This window comes from Ipomoea nil, unplaced genomic scaffold, assembly GCF_001879475.1.
Source record: "Ipomoea nil cultivar Tokyo-kokei standard unplaced genomic scaffold, Asagao_1.1 scaffold1576, whole genome shotgun sequence".
NCBI classification, from domain to species: Eukaryota; Viridiplantae; Streptophyta; class Magnoliopsida; order Solanales; family Convolvulaceae; genus Ipomoea; species Ipomoea nil.
The window spans coordinates 2,846,789-2,861,509 of record NW_017618004.1 but is presented as its reverse complement, the minus strand read 5'-3'; the positions used below and the strand labels follow the sequence as shown (position 1 = coordinate 2,861,509).

Genomic DNA, 14,721 nt, shown 5'->3' with positions numbered 1-14,721 from the left:
TTACCTCCTTCCCGACCTAAGTAGGTCGGAGAAAGGATCTGAGTTCCAGGAATAAAGGCAACTTACTTATCCCTGGTCGGCACTTTATTGGAGGTTGGGCCGAGTCGTTCTAGGTCGGTTGGTGGTCAAGAATGATTACCCTCAGCGACCCACCCGTATGCCGAGTAGGCATATGATATGGTCAAGTACAGGTCTGGGCGTATATTCCATATCAATATAGTGTGTGTGTGTGTGTGTGTGAGTGTGCGCATTTAATTCGCGTTCGCACACACTTAATCTAATCTAGACTATTAAAAAATATTATATGGATGCACACTATTTGTTCTCACCTTGTTTAAGATCCACATAGAAATGCAAATGATTCCTTCTTCCCTTTGTTTATTTATTTATTTAGGGTTGAAGTTGATATATATAGAGATGAAGATCTCCATTTCTGCGTGGAGCTTAATAAGGTGAAGAAGGAAGAATCATCCCAAATGGGATGAAGGATGAGAAATTATCATTAGGACTATATTTCTAACAGTCAACTAACAGAATTTTTAACAAAGGATTAAATTGTGTAAAATCATCAAAGTCGATGATTAAATTAAACACAAAAAATCATTTAAAACTAAATTAAGTAAAATCACTATAATTGAAGACTATATTAGATATTAACTCATATAAGAAATTACTAAACAAAGTTTACTTAATATACATTATTAATAATATTTCTGAGTTTCTCTCCTCAAACGAATAAAATAAATTAAAAAACCACCGCCACAAAAGTGTTGTATCCCTTTCTAAATTTATAAATAATAAGTATTATTAGCAGCCATCAATTCAAGAAGATCAAAGTGGTTTCCTCAACCACCCACAATATAATTGCTGTCAATCTGGCACTATACGACCATGCAAAGTATCCGAGTCAGCAGTCTGTTGAAGCCAGAAGCTGCCACCCAAACCCATATTTCTGAAAGGCACATCGCTTAAGTTTGATTCTCGATCAAAATATAATCCAATTCTGGGAGAGTGGGAGGCGACAAAAAAGATAATATTTCATACATTCTGACAGCTTAATATTTATGAAAACAAAATTTGTCATCTTTTCAGCAACCAATACATAAGCTGATAAGCCGCCATCATAGATGAGCTATATATGTGTCCTTTAAGGTGATGACCAATAGTCCAATACGCAATAGCCTTAGCTTCATTCTTTGTGTTAGTTTTTTATGCAAAAATGCTTCCGCAACTACTCTTTCTTCTACCTATTGCACTTATTTTCATTACTAATTATATTATTCTTCCTACTATTAGGAAGTCCAATAATTATGCACCAGGTCCTCCGGGGCTGCCAATCATTGGGAACTTGCATCAACTTGATAGCACAGCGCCCCATGTCTTCCTTTGGAAACTTTCTAAGAAATATGGTCCCCTGATGAGCATGAAACTTGGTTACAGAGAAGTTGTAGTGATTTCCTCAGCGAGAATGGCGAAAGAGGCCTTAAAGACACACGACTTGGCGTTTTCTAGTAGGCCTTTATTTATAGGCCGGCAGAGGTTATCCTACAACGGCTTAGAAATTGCGTTTACGCCTTATGGAGACTACTGGAGAGAGATAAGAAAGATTTCTGTTCTTCATCTGTTTAGCCTCAAGAGAGTGAAGCAGTTTCAACCAATTCGGGAAGATGAAGTCTCTCGGATGATGAATCGGATATCTGAGCTTGCCTTGTCGTCTCAGCTAGTGAATCTAAGCGAGATGGCCATGTCTCTAACTTGCAACATAATTTGTAGGTCTGCTTTTGGGAAGAGTTATGATGAGGAAAGACCAGGGAAGTGGGGGTTTCACAAACTTCTGGTTGAATCTCAGGCAATGATGGTGGGAGGCTCCTTAATTGCAGATTTTTTGCCATCTTTTGGTTGGTTAGATAAACTCATTGGAAATTCTGCAAGACTTGAGAGAGTTTTCAAGGAGCAAGATTCGTTTTATCAAGAACTCATTGATCAACATCTTGATCCAAACAGGCCAAAATCAATGGATGGTGATATACTTGATGTTTTAATCAGTTTGAAGATGGTGAATTCATCTTCAGTCAATCTCACTTGGGATCACATTAAAGCAGTGTTAATGGTAAGTTGAGATGTTTTATTTCTTAATTCCCTTTGTTTGAGTTTCTATCTTTTACAATATTATATTTTCATTTCCTCCTTAAATTCGTCATTTCTCTTAAACTTCAGATTGTGTTTGTTGCCGGATCGGACACAAGTGCAGCTGTAATAGTCTGGGCCATGACCGCTCTAATGAAAGAACCTAGGATAATGAATATAGTCCAATCAGAAATCAGGGACCACATAGAAAAAAAAGGTAGGATAGATGAAGAAGACATTCAAGAATTACCATATTTTAAGACAGTTGTAAAAGAAACCATGAGGTTATATCCACCAGCTCCACTCCTAGTTGAACGAGAAACGCTCTCAAAATGCACCATTGATGGATATGAAATTAAGCCAAAAACGCTTGTATTTGTGAACGGTTGGGCCATTGTCAGGGATCCTGAATGTTGGGAAAACCCTCACGAATTCTATCCTGAGAGATTTCTTGACAACGAAGTTGACTACAAAGGACAAGATTTTGAATTCATTCCATTCGGAACTGGTAGGAGAATGTGTCCTGGATTAGCACTTGGGATTGCATCGGCAGAGCTTGCACTCGCTAATCTTCTTTATGCATTTGATTGGGAACTTCCTTCTTGGATGAAGAAAGAAGACATTGACACCAATGTTATGCCTGGAATTACTATGCATAAAAAGATCCCTTTGTGCCTTGTTGCCAAAAAGGTGTGATGAATTAGCAAGTTTTTAAAACAGACATTACTTGTATAATATTGTATAATTATTTTTAATAAAATTAGTTTATGAAATTTATAATCATTGCACGCTTGATTATGTTTAAAATTAATATAATGATCAAATGATAGTAGTAAAATTATTTGTATGAGACTAGCTAGGAGTAGTAAAATTCTACAAAAGCAAAAACAAAAATCCAAATTAATAATGATGGGAGAGAATAATGGATCTATCTAAACTCAATTTTATATATTTGTAGAGATTTAGATCAACTATAATTCTCAAAACATATAATTTTACATCATCTAGAAATACCTCATATATAACAATCACTTAAAACATAAAATTTAATATTTACGGAGTATAATTTAACGTTAAAAATAGAGATAGAGTTGGGGTCTCCCTCCCTATGATTCAAAAAATAGAGATAGATCGGATTTTTCTGTGCACACATGAAGATTAGGATCGTTTCACCGGTAAGTTAGTTGCGCGATACGTGATTTACCTTCGCAATGGCTCTAGAAACGGAGTCCTATAGACTTAAGATATATTAGTTCGACAACACAGCGACGGCTGGACGACAACAGCGAAGACGGAGTCTGACGGCGAGAGTGGATGAGAGTTTCCGCGAGAGGGTTAGGGCTTGAGACTACGGCGGTGGTGGTGGAGAGGTGTGTATTTGGGTGACGGAGATGGAGATGGAGATAGAGAAGGAGAAGAGGCTGACGATGGCGTATTCCTCAATCGCGGAGCAGATTATCAATTCTTCTCTGATTTCTCAATTGCAGAGCAGATTATCAGTTCTGATTGTTGAGTCCAAATTACGAAGCAGACATACTCTCTACCTATCATCGCTCTGTTCTTCTCAATCGCTGCCAGATCCTCCCATTCCTCCTCTGGAATTCGCACAATCGGATGAGAATTCTCTGATTTCTCCTTCAAATTATTAGTTCTGACTATTGTGCGAGTCCAATTTGATCGATCTCGCATCAAATTTTCTATTCTAGCATTTGTGCGAAAATCCTCTTGCTCGACTTTGTGATGCAATTTCTGGAAATCAGATACAATTTGGAAGCAGATTGTCAATTGGATCATCAATCCGACCTTCTGGAAGTAGTCTAGCTGATTCTGCCAACTTTATGTTTTCCGGCAACTTAAACGTCGTCGGAAAACCTTCCGTTCCCGGCTGGCCTCCCCTCGCCGCCAGGTCTGACTTGCAAAACCCTGTCGAAAAAAATCAAACACGGCAAATATACGCTCTAATTGGAAAAATTATATGAGACAAATATAGAAAGATCAAAATGTCCCTGGATTACACGACTTTTTTACAGAAATACTAATGGTAGACTAAAAATTGAACACTTTTAATAACAATGTTCACAATGTGACACAATTAATTAAGAGAGATTAAAATTGAAAAGACCTTTATAACAGTAGGACCAAAAGTGAAATTCACGGTTTAAATAAAATTTAATCCCGAATATAAAATTTGACATTAGTCAATAAAATTATTTAAATGCTAATAATCACATAATAATACTACAATGCAAAGTACATACTCCTTAATTTATATAGTTAATCAATAAAAATTCTGCAACCAAACTTTATTAGAAATTCTCCCTCCCTATTTTATCCTTATTTCTCTTGTAGACTGCGACCACCGACCAACGACGGTTCGGCCTCTGAATATTCACCAAACACAAAAAAAAAAAAAAAAAAAAAAAAAATTGATGTTGCAACCCTAATGACCTGTAATAGTAGGTTATTTACGGGTTTTGAACTTCATTGCATCAATATACCAAGGTGTAATTTCACTTTTTAAAAGTTTATGGGACTATTTGACTTTTCATGCAAAGTTTAAGATTTTATTTGACCATTTTCCCTAAGATAAAATTACTTAGACTTTTTGGTGTTTACAGTGCGAGTCTGCGACTGACCTAACCTAACTAACTACACGGAGTAGGGGCAGACGTCTTTAAATTCCTTTTTTTTTTTGTTTTTTTATGTACCCAGAGTTTTCACTATGAGACACAATGACTAATTCTCTCATTGAGTTGTAGGTACCTGCTCCATACCTTTTGTTTGAACCTTGAAGAAGAGTTCTAATCTAAATCATATACAAATGGCGGAAGAGATGAGAAGATAGAGAGAACGATATCATAAAAGATTTTTGGTTAAATAAGGGTAAAATAGAAAATAAAATATAAGCTAAAGTGTCATCCCGCACCATGAACCATTCCTGATTATTCATGTCGCACCATGATCTTTAATAAGTGATATTTAAAGCCATAAATCGTAATTTTTTTTTCGTCTAGAACTTTTTACAGGTTACCGGTAATAATATTGCTGACATGAAAATTTTTATTATTATTTTTTTTTGTACTTTTCTTTTTTTGCCGTCGTATTATTTTTTCGTATTTTTTTTCCTAAACGTATAGGTCTGCTCTGTGTTTTTCACTTCTCGTTTCTCCGATCATGCCTGCTCTGTATAGACCTGCTCTGCGGAGTTTGGTATCGGAGAAACGAGAAGCGAAAAACGCAGAGCAGGCTTATACGTTTAGGAAAAAAGAAAAATACGAAAAAAAATTATAATACGAAGGCGAGAGAAGAAAAATATATATAAAAAAATTAATAAAAAATTCTATGTCAGCAATATTATTATTAGTAACCTGTAAAAAGTTCTAGACCCAAAAAAATTTATGATTTATGGCTCTAAATATCGTTTATTAAAAATCATAGTGCGATATAAATAATCAGGAATAGTTCATGGTGCCGGATGACACTTTAGCCTAAAATATATAACCATATTATTGAGAACTAAGAATGACTTAATACCAAGAAGGAACTAGTAATAGGTAATAGCTAGCTAAACCCTAGACCCTACAAGGAATAGCTCATTCCCAATAATATTATTATCATTAGGAATATAATATTTTATCAAATAAAAGAATATGACGGGAATGTTATTCTATTCCTAACCTATTTTGGGAACCAAACGTGTGGTCTAGTTAAAACTTGTCTTTAAATTCCTTTGTTGGGCGATTAACCCTTCCCCTCCCTCTTCTCCGTGCATTCACTACTTTCTGCTTCGGGCTTTATCCGGATTTGGGGTCTGCTTTCTTCACCGACCTCCATCTATCGAGACCCTAACCTTCGGATCAGGTACCGCCCTATGCCCCCTTTTCCCGTATTCATTCGGATCTTCCCTTATCAATTATCAGTTAACCGTGTTTCCTATATTTCAATTCTTATTGATTTTGCTTGAAAGGTTTTATTTTATTTTGTTGTAATTGGACATTTCGGATCTTTGTTGGATATAATTATCGTGGAATATTAATTGTGGAAACGATTTCGGTTTCGAATGAGTAAAGGCTTTGTTTTTCTTTTGACTATGAAGATGCGATTCATCTGTTTATAAACGCGCGTATGAATTTTCACTTAATTACCTTAGCCGTGATTTATTTGTTTGTTTATGCTCAGTTGTGTTTTGTAAAATTGATACTCTGTATAATACTGATTTCATATTTTCTGGTGTTTTTGCTTACGTTGTATGGTAATTTTTTTTTATATGGACTCTATATTTGTAAACACACACACATATTGATCAATTCATGATTGCCTGAACCCTAGTTTAAGTTTATGTGGGCTTAAGGTTATGTTTCTGCTTTGTGTTTTGACTGAGGTGAAGGAAAATATAAAATCTCTGCCCATATTAGAAGCTTATGCATTTTAAATGTAATTTGATTAGAGGATTAGTTCACATGCATTTTTTTTTTTTTTTGGTTTCCTGTGTTGGAGAGGTGATATATAATTCATGAATTTTGATAATTATGTCTCCCAGGTCTGAGCATCCAAATTTTGCACAGGAGGTTTATTTGTCCGTGCGGTCTTTCAATTGTCAACCAAGGTTCATGTCTGAATTCGACCTCCAGACTCCCGCTGCTTTTGGTATGGTCTCCCTCAATTTATTACTTTTGCTTTTTGTTGTAAAGTTTATATTTCTTGTTCTTAGAAGTTCTCTTAGTCTTTCCTATAGACTTGCTAGGGAAGCTGTACTCTCGGCTGAACGTAGGGAATGGAGGCTGAATCCTCCTCCTTTCCTTTGTGATGTTTTATGTAATGATTTGAATTAATGAAGTTAATTATTCCAAAAAAAAAAGTTCTCTTAGGCCAATTAAAAGAACAAATTGCCTGTGTTATGTTATAAAGAAGAGAAGGCCAAGTAAGAGTTTGGAGGGCTGGTTAGGATAAAATTGACTACAATTTTATGTTGTATTCCTGACATACCTATGCTTTTACGTTCTCTTTAGATCCCTTTGCTGAGGCAAATGCTGAAAGTTCTGGTGATGGGTCAAAAGATTATGTGCACATTCGTGTTCAGCAGCGAAATGGTAGGAAGAGCTTGACAACTGTGCAGGGGTTGAAGAAAGATTTCAGCTACAACAAAATATTGAAGGACCTTAAGAAAGAATTTTGCTGCAACGGTACTGTTGTTCAGGATCCGGAATTGGGCCAGGTATACATGTTTTGATAATGTGGTTGTTGATTACTATCAGTTCAGTGTTCTGACTAATCAATCTATTTGGCATTTCTTGTGAAGGTTATTCAGCTTCAAGGTGATCAGCGGAAGAATGTATCTACTTTCCTCGTCCAGGTAATTGCCTTGTACAGCTTAATTTTTACTTGGTACTATACACAAATTTTACGAGATAGTGGGTGCATCGGTGGTTGTGGAGAGTATGTGTGCTCATTTTGTGTTACAAGTCATAAACGAGCCTTTTAGAGATGAACCTGACTGGCATTTGTGATCTTTACTTGCTTAGTTAATCAATCCAAACTCTTAACAGCCTTGCTTAATTCAAGTCAAAAGTTTTGTTTGAAAATTGAAGCCCTAATGCTCTAGTTTTCAGCTTTATTTTCTTTTTCTTTGAAAATTGGGAAGACATCTGGGGTAGTAGCAATGTTGCAAAAATAGGCCTAGGCGGCCGCCTAGGTGTCCCTAGGCCGAGGGGATTTTACCCTTAAGTGAACATTAGTCGACTGGCCGACTAGGTATCCTAGGCGCCCGAGTCGGCCAACTAGGCACTCAACACGGTCGAGTGTTTTTTTTTTTTTTTTTTTTTGGTGTGCTATTTTTCTTATTATTATTACTCGGCCGCATAGGCGCCGGACTAGCACCTCCTACAACATTGGGTAGTAGGACATACATGCTAACAATGAATTTGGATTGTTAAATAATGACATTTAAGAAACTCGTTTAAAAATTGAATTCCTTGCATAATTTATTTGCAGGCTGGAATTGTGAAGAAAGAACACATCAAAATCCATGGTTTCTGATCTGCTCGGACAATTAGTACATCCATTGCCGCTTGTATTCTGCCAGTTGCCTATTATCTTATCTTTTGTTTCCAGTTGCCGGTTACGATTTGCTTGTGTTATGCACAATTGTTATGGGACATGATGATGTACTTCATTTTCTGAATAATGACAACTTTGTCAAGTGGTTCTCACTCAGATTACTCTGTGGCTTCTTTCATCTCCTAGTCTAGCTTTACGCCATAGTTGTCATGGAGTAATAAGCTTTAGGGTTATTTATTTTTCTGTATGGTAACATATTAGCCAACTTTCCCATTTTGAACAGAATGTGGGAGCAAAGTCATTAGAACATATTAACTCGCATTAGACTATGGAATTTCTTTTCCTTGAATATGCAAATTTGGATTAATTTAATTTAATTTTTTTTTAAATGCATGTGTGTATATGTTTTTATTTGTCAATTCACAATATATGGATCACCTTCGAATGCTTTGTTTATATTTTTGGTTCTTTTGATTTCGTATAATAATCGAATTTTAACATTGTAAACAAATATTAGGGAAAAGACAAATTAGAGAAAAAGCGAAAGAGTATAATATTTGAGATACGGAGTATTAAAATTGAAATGAACACATTATTGACAACGGAAGAGTTTAAGGTCAAGATGTAAAGAAATATCATGTTGAATTCAATCTTTTTTTTTTTTTTTTTTAGAATAAAAGATAAAACTTATTCAAACTATCTAAAATGATAGGGGGAAGTTGGAATAGAGAACGAAACCTTACATTTAGACGGAGAGCAAGTTATCTTAACTATCTTGTGGGTAATTTTATTTGCTTAGAAAGTAGAACAGAGAACCAAACATTACATTTAGACAGAGAACATGTTATCTTAATTAACGTATGGACAACTCTATTCGTTTAATGTTTAACAAAAGAGAAACTGACATTGGTCAAATTCCTAGCTAATTCGTTAGTCAAGTATTAGTTGGAGCAAGAAGATGATTGAAATTGAAGTTGAGATTTTGAAGAAGGTTTCATTATTGATAAAGAGAGAGATGAAGATGATTGATTGGAACCCAAAACAATGTATACAAAAAGTCAATCAAATAGAGAGGTTTGTCCAAGGGAGGCCATGCATTAATTTTCAAATGAAGTATCACTTCATATGATTGAGAAGTATTACATAAATAAGTGATAGGGAATATTATCCGAGTATATCCTTCTACATATCGTTTACTTGTTCGGTACCCGGTTAGATCGCTAGGAAGAATCATGTCTGACCTTAGTTGACTTTTAGCTCAATATTTTCGACCTAAATACGTTGCCCGAGCTAAATCATAATTGCAATAGTACTTCGTTGTCTTAGGATCAGTCCCGACTTGTTTGAGTCAGAATTGTCATCCCAAACTAGGGTACTTGAAGATTTGGACCAAGGCTCTTAACTTTAACCCGACTACATCTCTCATTGGTTAGCCAGGAATATCGATACACGTGGCTAGTAGGACGATGTTCTCGAGCCAATTGGTTGCATGTGCGACACATGGCAAGCATGTCGGATGTTCAGCATGTGCTCCATTCCCTCTGCTATAAATATCACATTAAAATGCAATGAGGGGAGACTTTTGGCATTTCAACCTACCACATCATAGCTCGGGACTCTCTGACCTCACATCATAGCCCGAGCTCTAGACTTAACTAATAAGAAAATTACTAAAGGATCTATCTACGATCTGGCCTCATAAATTGTACGTATTTTTAGATTTAACCATATTTACCACATCAATAAGTTTAAGAAAAGATAAATATAATATAATATAATATAATAATTAATTTAACTAGCATACCAAAATAAATAATAAGTGACAATAAAAATTATTTAGTTTTTAGGAATTAAGTTAGCTAGGTAGGTGAATTAGGTGTGCAGTCATATCTTGTTAACTTTGAATTCGAATGTTAAAAATGAAAAAATAAAGGGGAAAAGGTTAAATAAGTGCTTTAATTTTACCTGAAAAATTAATTAGTTCCTTAAATTTTTAAAAAGTGCAATTACACTTTTTAACATGTTATATTGATAAAATAAAGTCTAAAAATTAGTTAATGACATGCTATTAGGTCATTAGGTTTCCGCATCAATTTTATCCATCTTTGACGATAATTTGATAGTCGAACTGTCGTCGGTTGTCGCTACCAAAGGCGACCAGTCGACCACTGGTTGCCTAGAGGTGGTCGCCTTCCGCCGGAGACGGCAACCCAACTAGTTGCCTTCTTTCGTAGACGGCGACCGACGACAGTTTGATCGTCGCCGGCCGCCGAATTATCGTCGGAGACGAATAAAATTGATGTCGGAATCTTAATAACATGTAATAGTAGTTTATTTATCCACTTTTGGACTTGTAAAATTGATGTCGGAATCCTAATATATCATGTTAAATGGTGTAATTGTACTTTTTAAAAGTTAAGTGCTACTAATTCATTTTTAGGTAAAATTTAAAACTTATTTGACACTTTTTTTCTCAAATAAAATTACTTAAAATTTTGGTATTTATACTAAATTATAACTTGTAACTACCTCTTTTGGATAAAATCAACTTATCTAGAGATTTAAAGCTGCTCTATATCCAAAACTAAGAATCCACTTTTGACCTTAATTAAATATATGAATGATGAGTCATTTCTCTCAACAACACCCAACACCCTACACCCAAGGTTAAAACTTGTCTTTAAATTCCGCGATTAACCCTTCCCCTCCCTCTTCTCCGTGCATTCGCTACTTTCTGCTTCGGGCTTTATCCGGATTTGGGGTCTGTTTTCTTCACCGACCTCCATCTCTCGAGACCCTAACCTTCGGATCAGGTACCGCTCTATGCCCCCCTTTTCCCGTATTCATTCGGATCTTCCCTTATCAATTATCAGTTAACCGTGTTTCCTATATTTCAATTCTTATTGATTTTGCTTGAAAGGTTTTATTTTATTTTGTTGTAGTTGGACATTTCGGATCTTTGTTGGATATAATTATCGTGGAATATTAATTGTGGAAACGATTTCGGTTTCGGATGAGTGAAGGCTTTGTTTTTCTTTTGACTATACAGATGCTTAATTAGCTTAGCCGTGATTTTTTTGTTTGTTTATGCTCAGTTGTGTTTTGTAAAATTGATGCTCTGTATAATACTGATTTCATATTTTCTGCTGTTATTGCTTACGTTGTATGGTAATTTTTTTTATATGGACTCTATACTTGTAAACACACACATATTGATCAATTCATGATTGCCTGAATGTTAGTTTAGGTTTATGTGGGCTTAAGGTTATGCTTCTGCTTTGTGTTTTAACTGAGATAAAGGAAAATATAGAAGCTTTGCCCATATTAGAAGCTTATGCATTGTAAATGTAATTTGATTAGTTCACATGCATTTTTTTTGGGTTGCCTGTGTTGGAGAGGTGATATATAATTCATGAATTTGGATAATTATGGCTCCCAGGTCTGAGCATCCAAATTTTGCACAAGAGGTTTATTTGTTCGTGCGGTCTTTCAATTGTCAACCAAGGTTCATGTCTGAATTCGACCTACAGACTCCTGCTGCTTTTGGTATGGTCTCCCTCAATTTATTACTTTTGCTTTTTGTTGTAAAGTTTATATTTCTGTTCTTAGAAGTTCACTTAGGCCAATTAAAAGAACAAATTGCCTGTGTTATGTTAGAAAGAAGAGAAGGCCAAGTAAGAGTTTGGAGGGCTGGTTAGGATAAAATTGACTACAATTTTATGTTGTATTCCTGACATACTTATGCTTTTACGTTCTCTTTAGATCCCTTTGCTGAGGCAAATGCTGAAAGTTCTGGTGATGGGTCAAAAGATTATGTACACATTCGTGTTCAGCAGCGAAATGGTAGGAAGAGCTTGACAACTGTGCAGGGGTTGAAGAAAGATTTCAGCTACAACAAAATATTGAAGGACCTCAAGAAAGAATTTTGCTGCAACGGTACTGTTGTTCAGGATCCGGAATTGGGCCAGGTATACATGTTTTGATAATGTGGTTGTTGATTACTATCAGTTCAGTGTTCTGACTAATCAATCTATTTGGCATTTCTTGTGAAGGTTATTCAGCTTCAAGGTGATCAGCGGAAGAATGTATCTACTTTCCTCGTCCAGGTAATTGCCTTGTACAGCTTAATTTTTACTTGGTACTATACACAAATTTTACGAGATAGTGGGTGCATCGGTGGTTGTGGAGAGTATGTGTGCTCATTTTGTGTTACAAGTCATAAACGAGCCTTTTAGAGATGAACCTGACTGGCATTTGTGATCTTTACTTGCTTAGTTAATCAATCCAAACTCTTAACAGCCTTGCTTAATTCAAGTCAAAAGTTTTGTTTTTGATATAGCATGGGTTATGGCTAATTATTTTAGACCTGAATTATTAAATTTAGATGTGACCATTTCTTGCTTAGCCTTGATTGAAGTCCTAGTACTCTAGTTTTCAGCTTTAGTTTCGTTTTCTTTGAAAATTGGAAAGACATCTGGAGTAGTAGCACTGTTGCAAAAATCGGCTTAGGTGTCCCTAGGCTGAGGGGATTTTACCCTTAGGCGAACATTAGCCGACCGGCTGACTAGGTGGCCTAGGCGCCCGAGTCGGCCACACTTGGCGCCTGAGCCCGAGTTGGCCGAGTGTTTTGTTTTTTTGGTGTGCTATTTTTCTTATTATTACTCGGCCGCATAGGAGGCGCCCGACTAGCGCCTCCTACAACATTGGGTAGTAGGACATACATGCTAACGATGAATTTGAATTGTCAAATAATAATGATATTTATTTAAAAATTGAATTCCTTGCGTAATTTATATGCAGGCTGGAATTGTGAAGAAGGAACACATCAAAATCCATGGTTTCTGATCTGCTCGGACAATTAGCACATCCATTGCTGCTTGTATTCTGCCAGTTGCCTAATTATTTATCTTTTGTTTCCAGTTGCCGGTTACAATTTGCTTGTGTTATGCACAATTGTTATGGGACATGATGATGTACTTCATTTTCTGAATAATGACAACTTTGTCAAGTGGTTCTCACTCAGATTACTCTGTGGCTTCTTTCATCTCCTAGTCTAGCTTTCCGCCATAGTTGTCATGGAGTAATAAGCTTTAGGGTTATTTATTTTTCTGTATGGTAACATATTAGCCAGCTTTCCCATTTTGAACACAATGTGGGAGCAAAGTCATTAGAACATATTAACTAGCACAAGAATTTCTTTTCCTTGAGTATGCAAATTTGCATTAAATTAATTTTTTTTTTTTAAATGCATTTGTGTATATATTTTTATTTGTCAACTTACAATCTATGGATCACCTTTGAATACTTTGTTTATAATTTCGTATAATAATCGAATTTTAACCAAAACCAAAAAGAATACTCAAGGGTAATTAACTCAAGACATGTAAGGCAACAAAATATAAAGGTTTCTTAAAGGGAGGCTATACATTAAATTTCTAATGAAGTATTCCTTAATTTCTTGTATCATTGAGAAAAATGATCCGCTCAAGATAAGATAAATATAATAAAATAATTAATTAATGGACATATTAAAAAATGATTGAAATAATGAGTGAGTAAAAGTTAATTTATTTTAGCAATTACGCGAGATAGTTGAGATAGGAGAGTGGTCATTTATCAAATAACTAATCAATTAAGCTAAATTTAATTTGCAATTTAACTAAAATTAACTATTAAGTAAACTTAATTTGGATGAGAGGTCATAACAACATTGTTCAGATAATGAATATTAATCAAATAGAGTCATAGAGAGGTCTCTCTAAGGGAGGCTATGCATTAATTTTCAAATGAAGTATCACTTCATATGATTGACAAGTATTACCATAAATAAGTTTAAGAAAGCGAAAATTGTAAAAAATGCACCTCTATAATATGTCAATTATCAATGTCACCCCTGAATTATGAGTGGTGTAAATATTGCCCCTCAATTATCAAAATGGTGCACATATAGCCCCTCCCGTAGTGGACCTGTGGTTCCCCACCGCTGTCCATTGCTGCTACTTTGAATCGAGGGAGGAAAAAAACAACTAAATTACATATTTACTCCGACTTAACGGTGTCGTACACTAACGAGGAACCACATGTCCGTTACGAGAGGTGCTATATGTGCACCGTTTTGATAATTGAGGGGCAACATTTACACCACTCATAATTCAGGAGTGACATTGGTAATTGACATATTATAGAGGGGCATTTTTTATAATTTTCCCTTTAAGAAAAGATAAATATACCTTGTGCGCACCGGCATTTGGCCTTGTCTACTAAACCATTGAGTCACCGTAATTTACATCCTCCCACATGCTTTGTCGGGTCAGAGTGTGGGAGTTGGGGATTTAACCTTTTGAGAGAAGAAAAGATAAATATAATATAATATAGGGGAAATTGTAATTTATGCCCCTTACAAATATGTCAATTATCAATGTCACCCCTGAATTATCAGTGGTGTAAATGTTGCCCCTCAATTTTCAAAACGTGACATATATTGCCCCTCCCCTAATATGAAGAAGGAGAAAAATTGTTGCCTACGGAAGGAGAACA

At 35.5% G+C, this 14,721-nt stretch overlaps 3 protein-coding genes across 3 annotated transcripts; all 3 read left to right on the top strand.

Moving 5' to 3' along the window:
• The first annotated feature begins 1,219 nt into the window (after positions 1 to 1,219).
• On the top strand, positions 1,220 to 2,823 carry LOC109190327 (cytochrome P450 83B1-like). Its single transcript, XM_019340795.1, has 2 exons — positions 1,220 to 2,110; positions 2,218 to 2,823. Exons 1-2 carry the CDS (start codon positions 1,220 to 1,222, stop codon positions 2,821 to 2,823), a joined length of 1,497 nt encoding a protein of 498 aa, XP_019196340.1.
• Positions 2,824 to 5,861: 3,038 nt separating this feature from the next.
• LOC109190722 (protein translation factor SUI1 homolog) lies at positions 5,862 to 8,345 on the top strand. Its single transcript, XM_019341290.1, has 5 exons — positions 5,862 to 5,988; positions 6,668 to 6,774; positions 7,137 to 7,342; positions 7,427 to 7,480; positions 8,119 to 8,345. The coding sequence occupies exons 2-5, from the start codon at positions 6,738 to 6,740 to the stop codon at positions 8,161 to 8,163; spliced, it is 342 nt and encodes a 113-aa protein (XP_019196835.1). The 5' UTR covers positions 5,862 to 5,988; positions 6,668 to 6,737; the 3' UTR covers positions 8,164 to 8,345.
• A 2,562-nt stretch (positions 8,346 to 10,907) lies between these two features.
• Positions 10,908 to 13,211, top strand: LOC109190721 (protein translation factor SUI1 homolog). The gene is made up of 5 exons (XM_019341288.1): positions 10,908 to 10,997; positions 11,624 to 11,730; positions 11,947 to 12,152; positions 12,237 to 12,290; positions 12,985 to 13,211. Exons 2-5 carry the CDS (start codon positions 11,694 to 11,696, stop codon positions 13,027 to 13,029), a joined length of 342 nt encoding a protein of 113 aa, XP_019196833.1. The 5' UTR covers positions 10,908 to 10,997; positions 11,624 to 11,693; the 3' UTR covers positions 13,030 to 13,211.
• Positions 13,212 to 14,721: the final 1,510 nt, after the last annotated feature.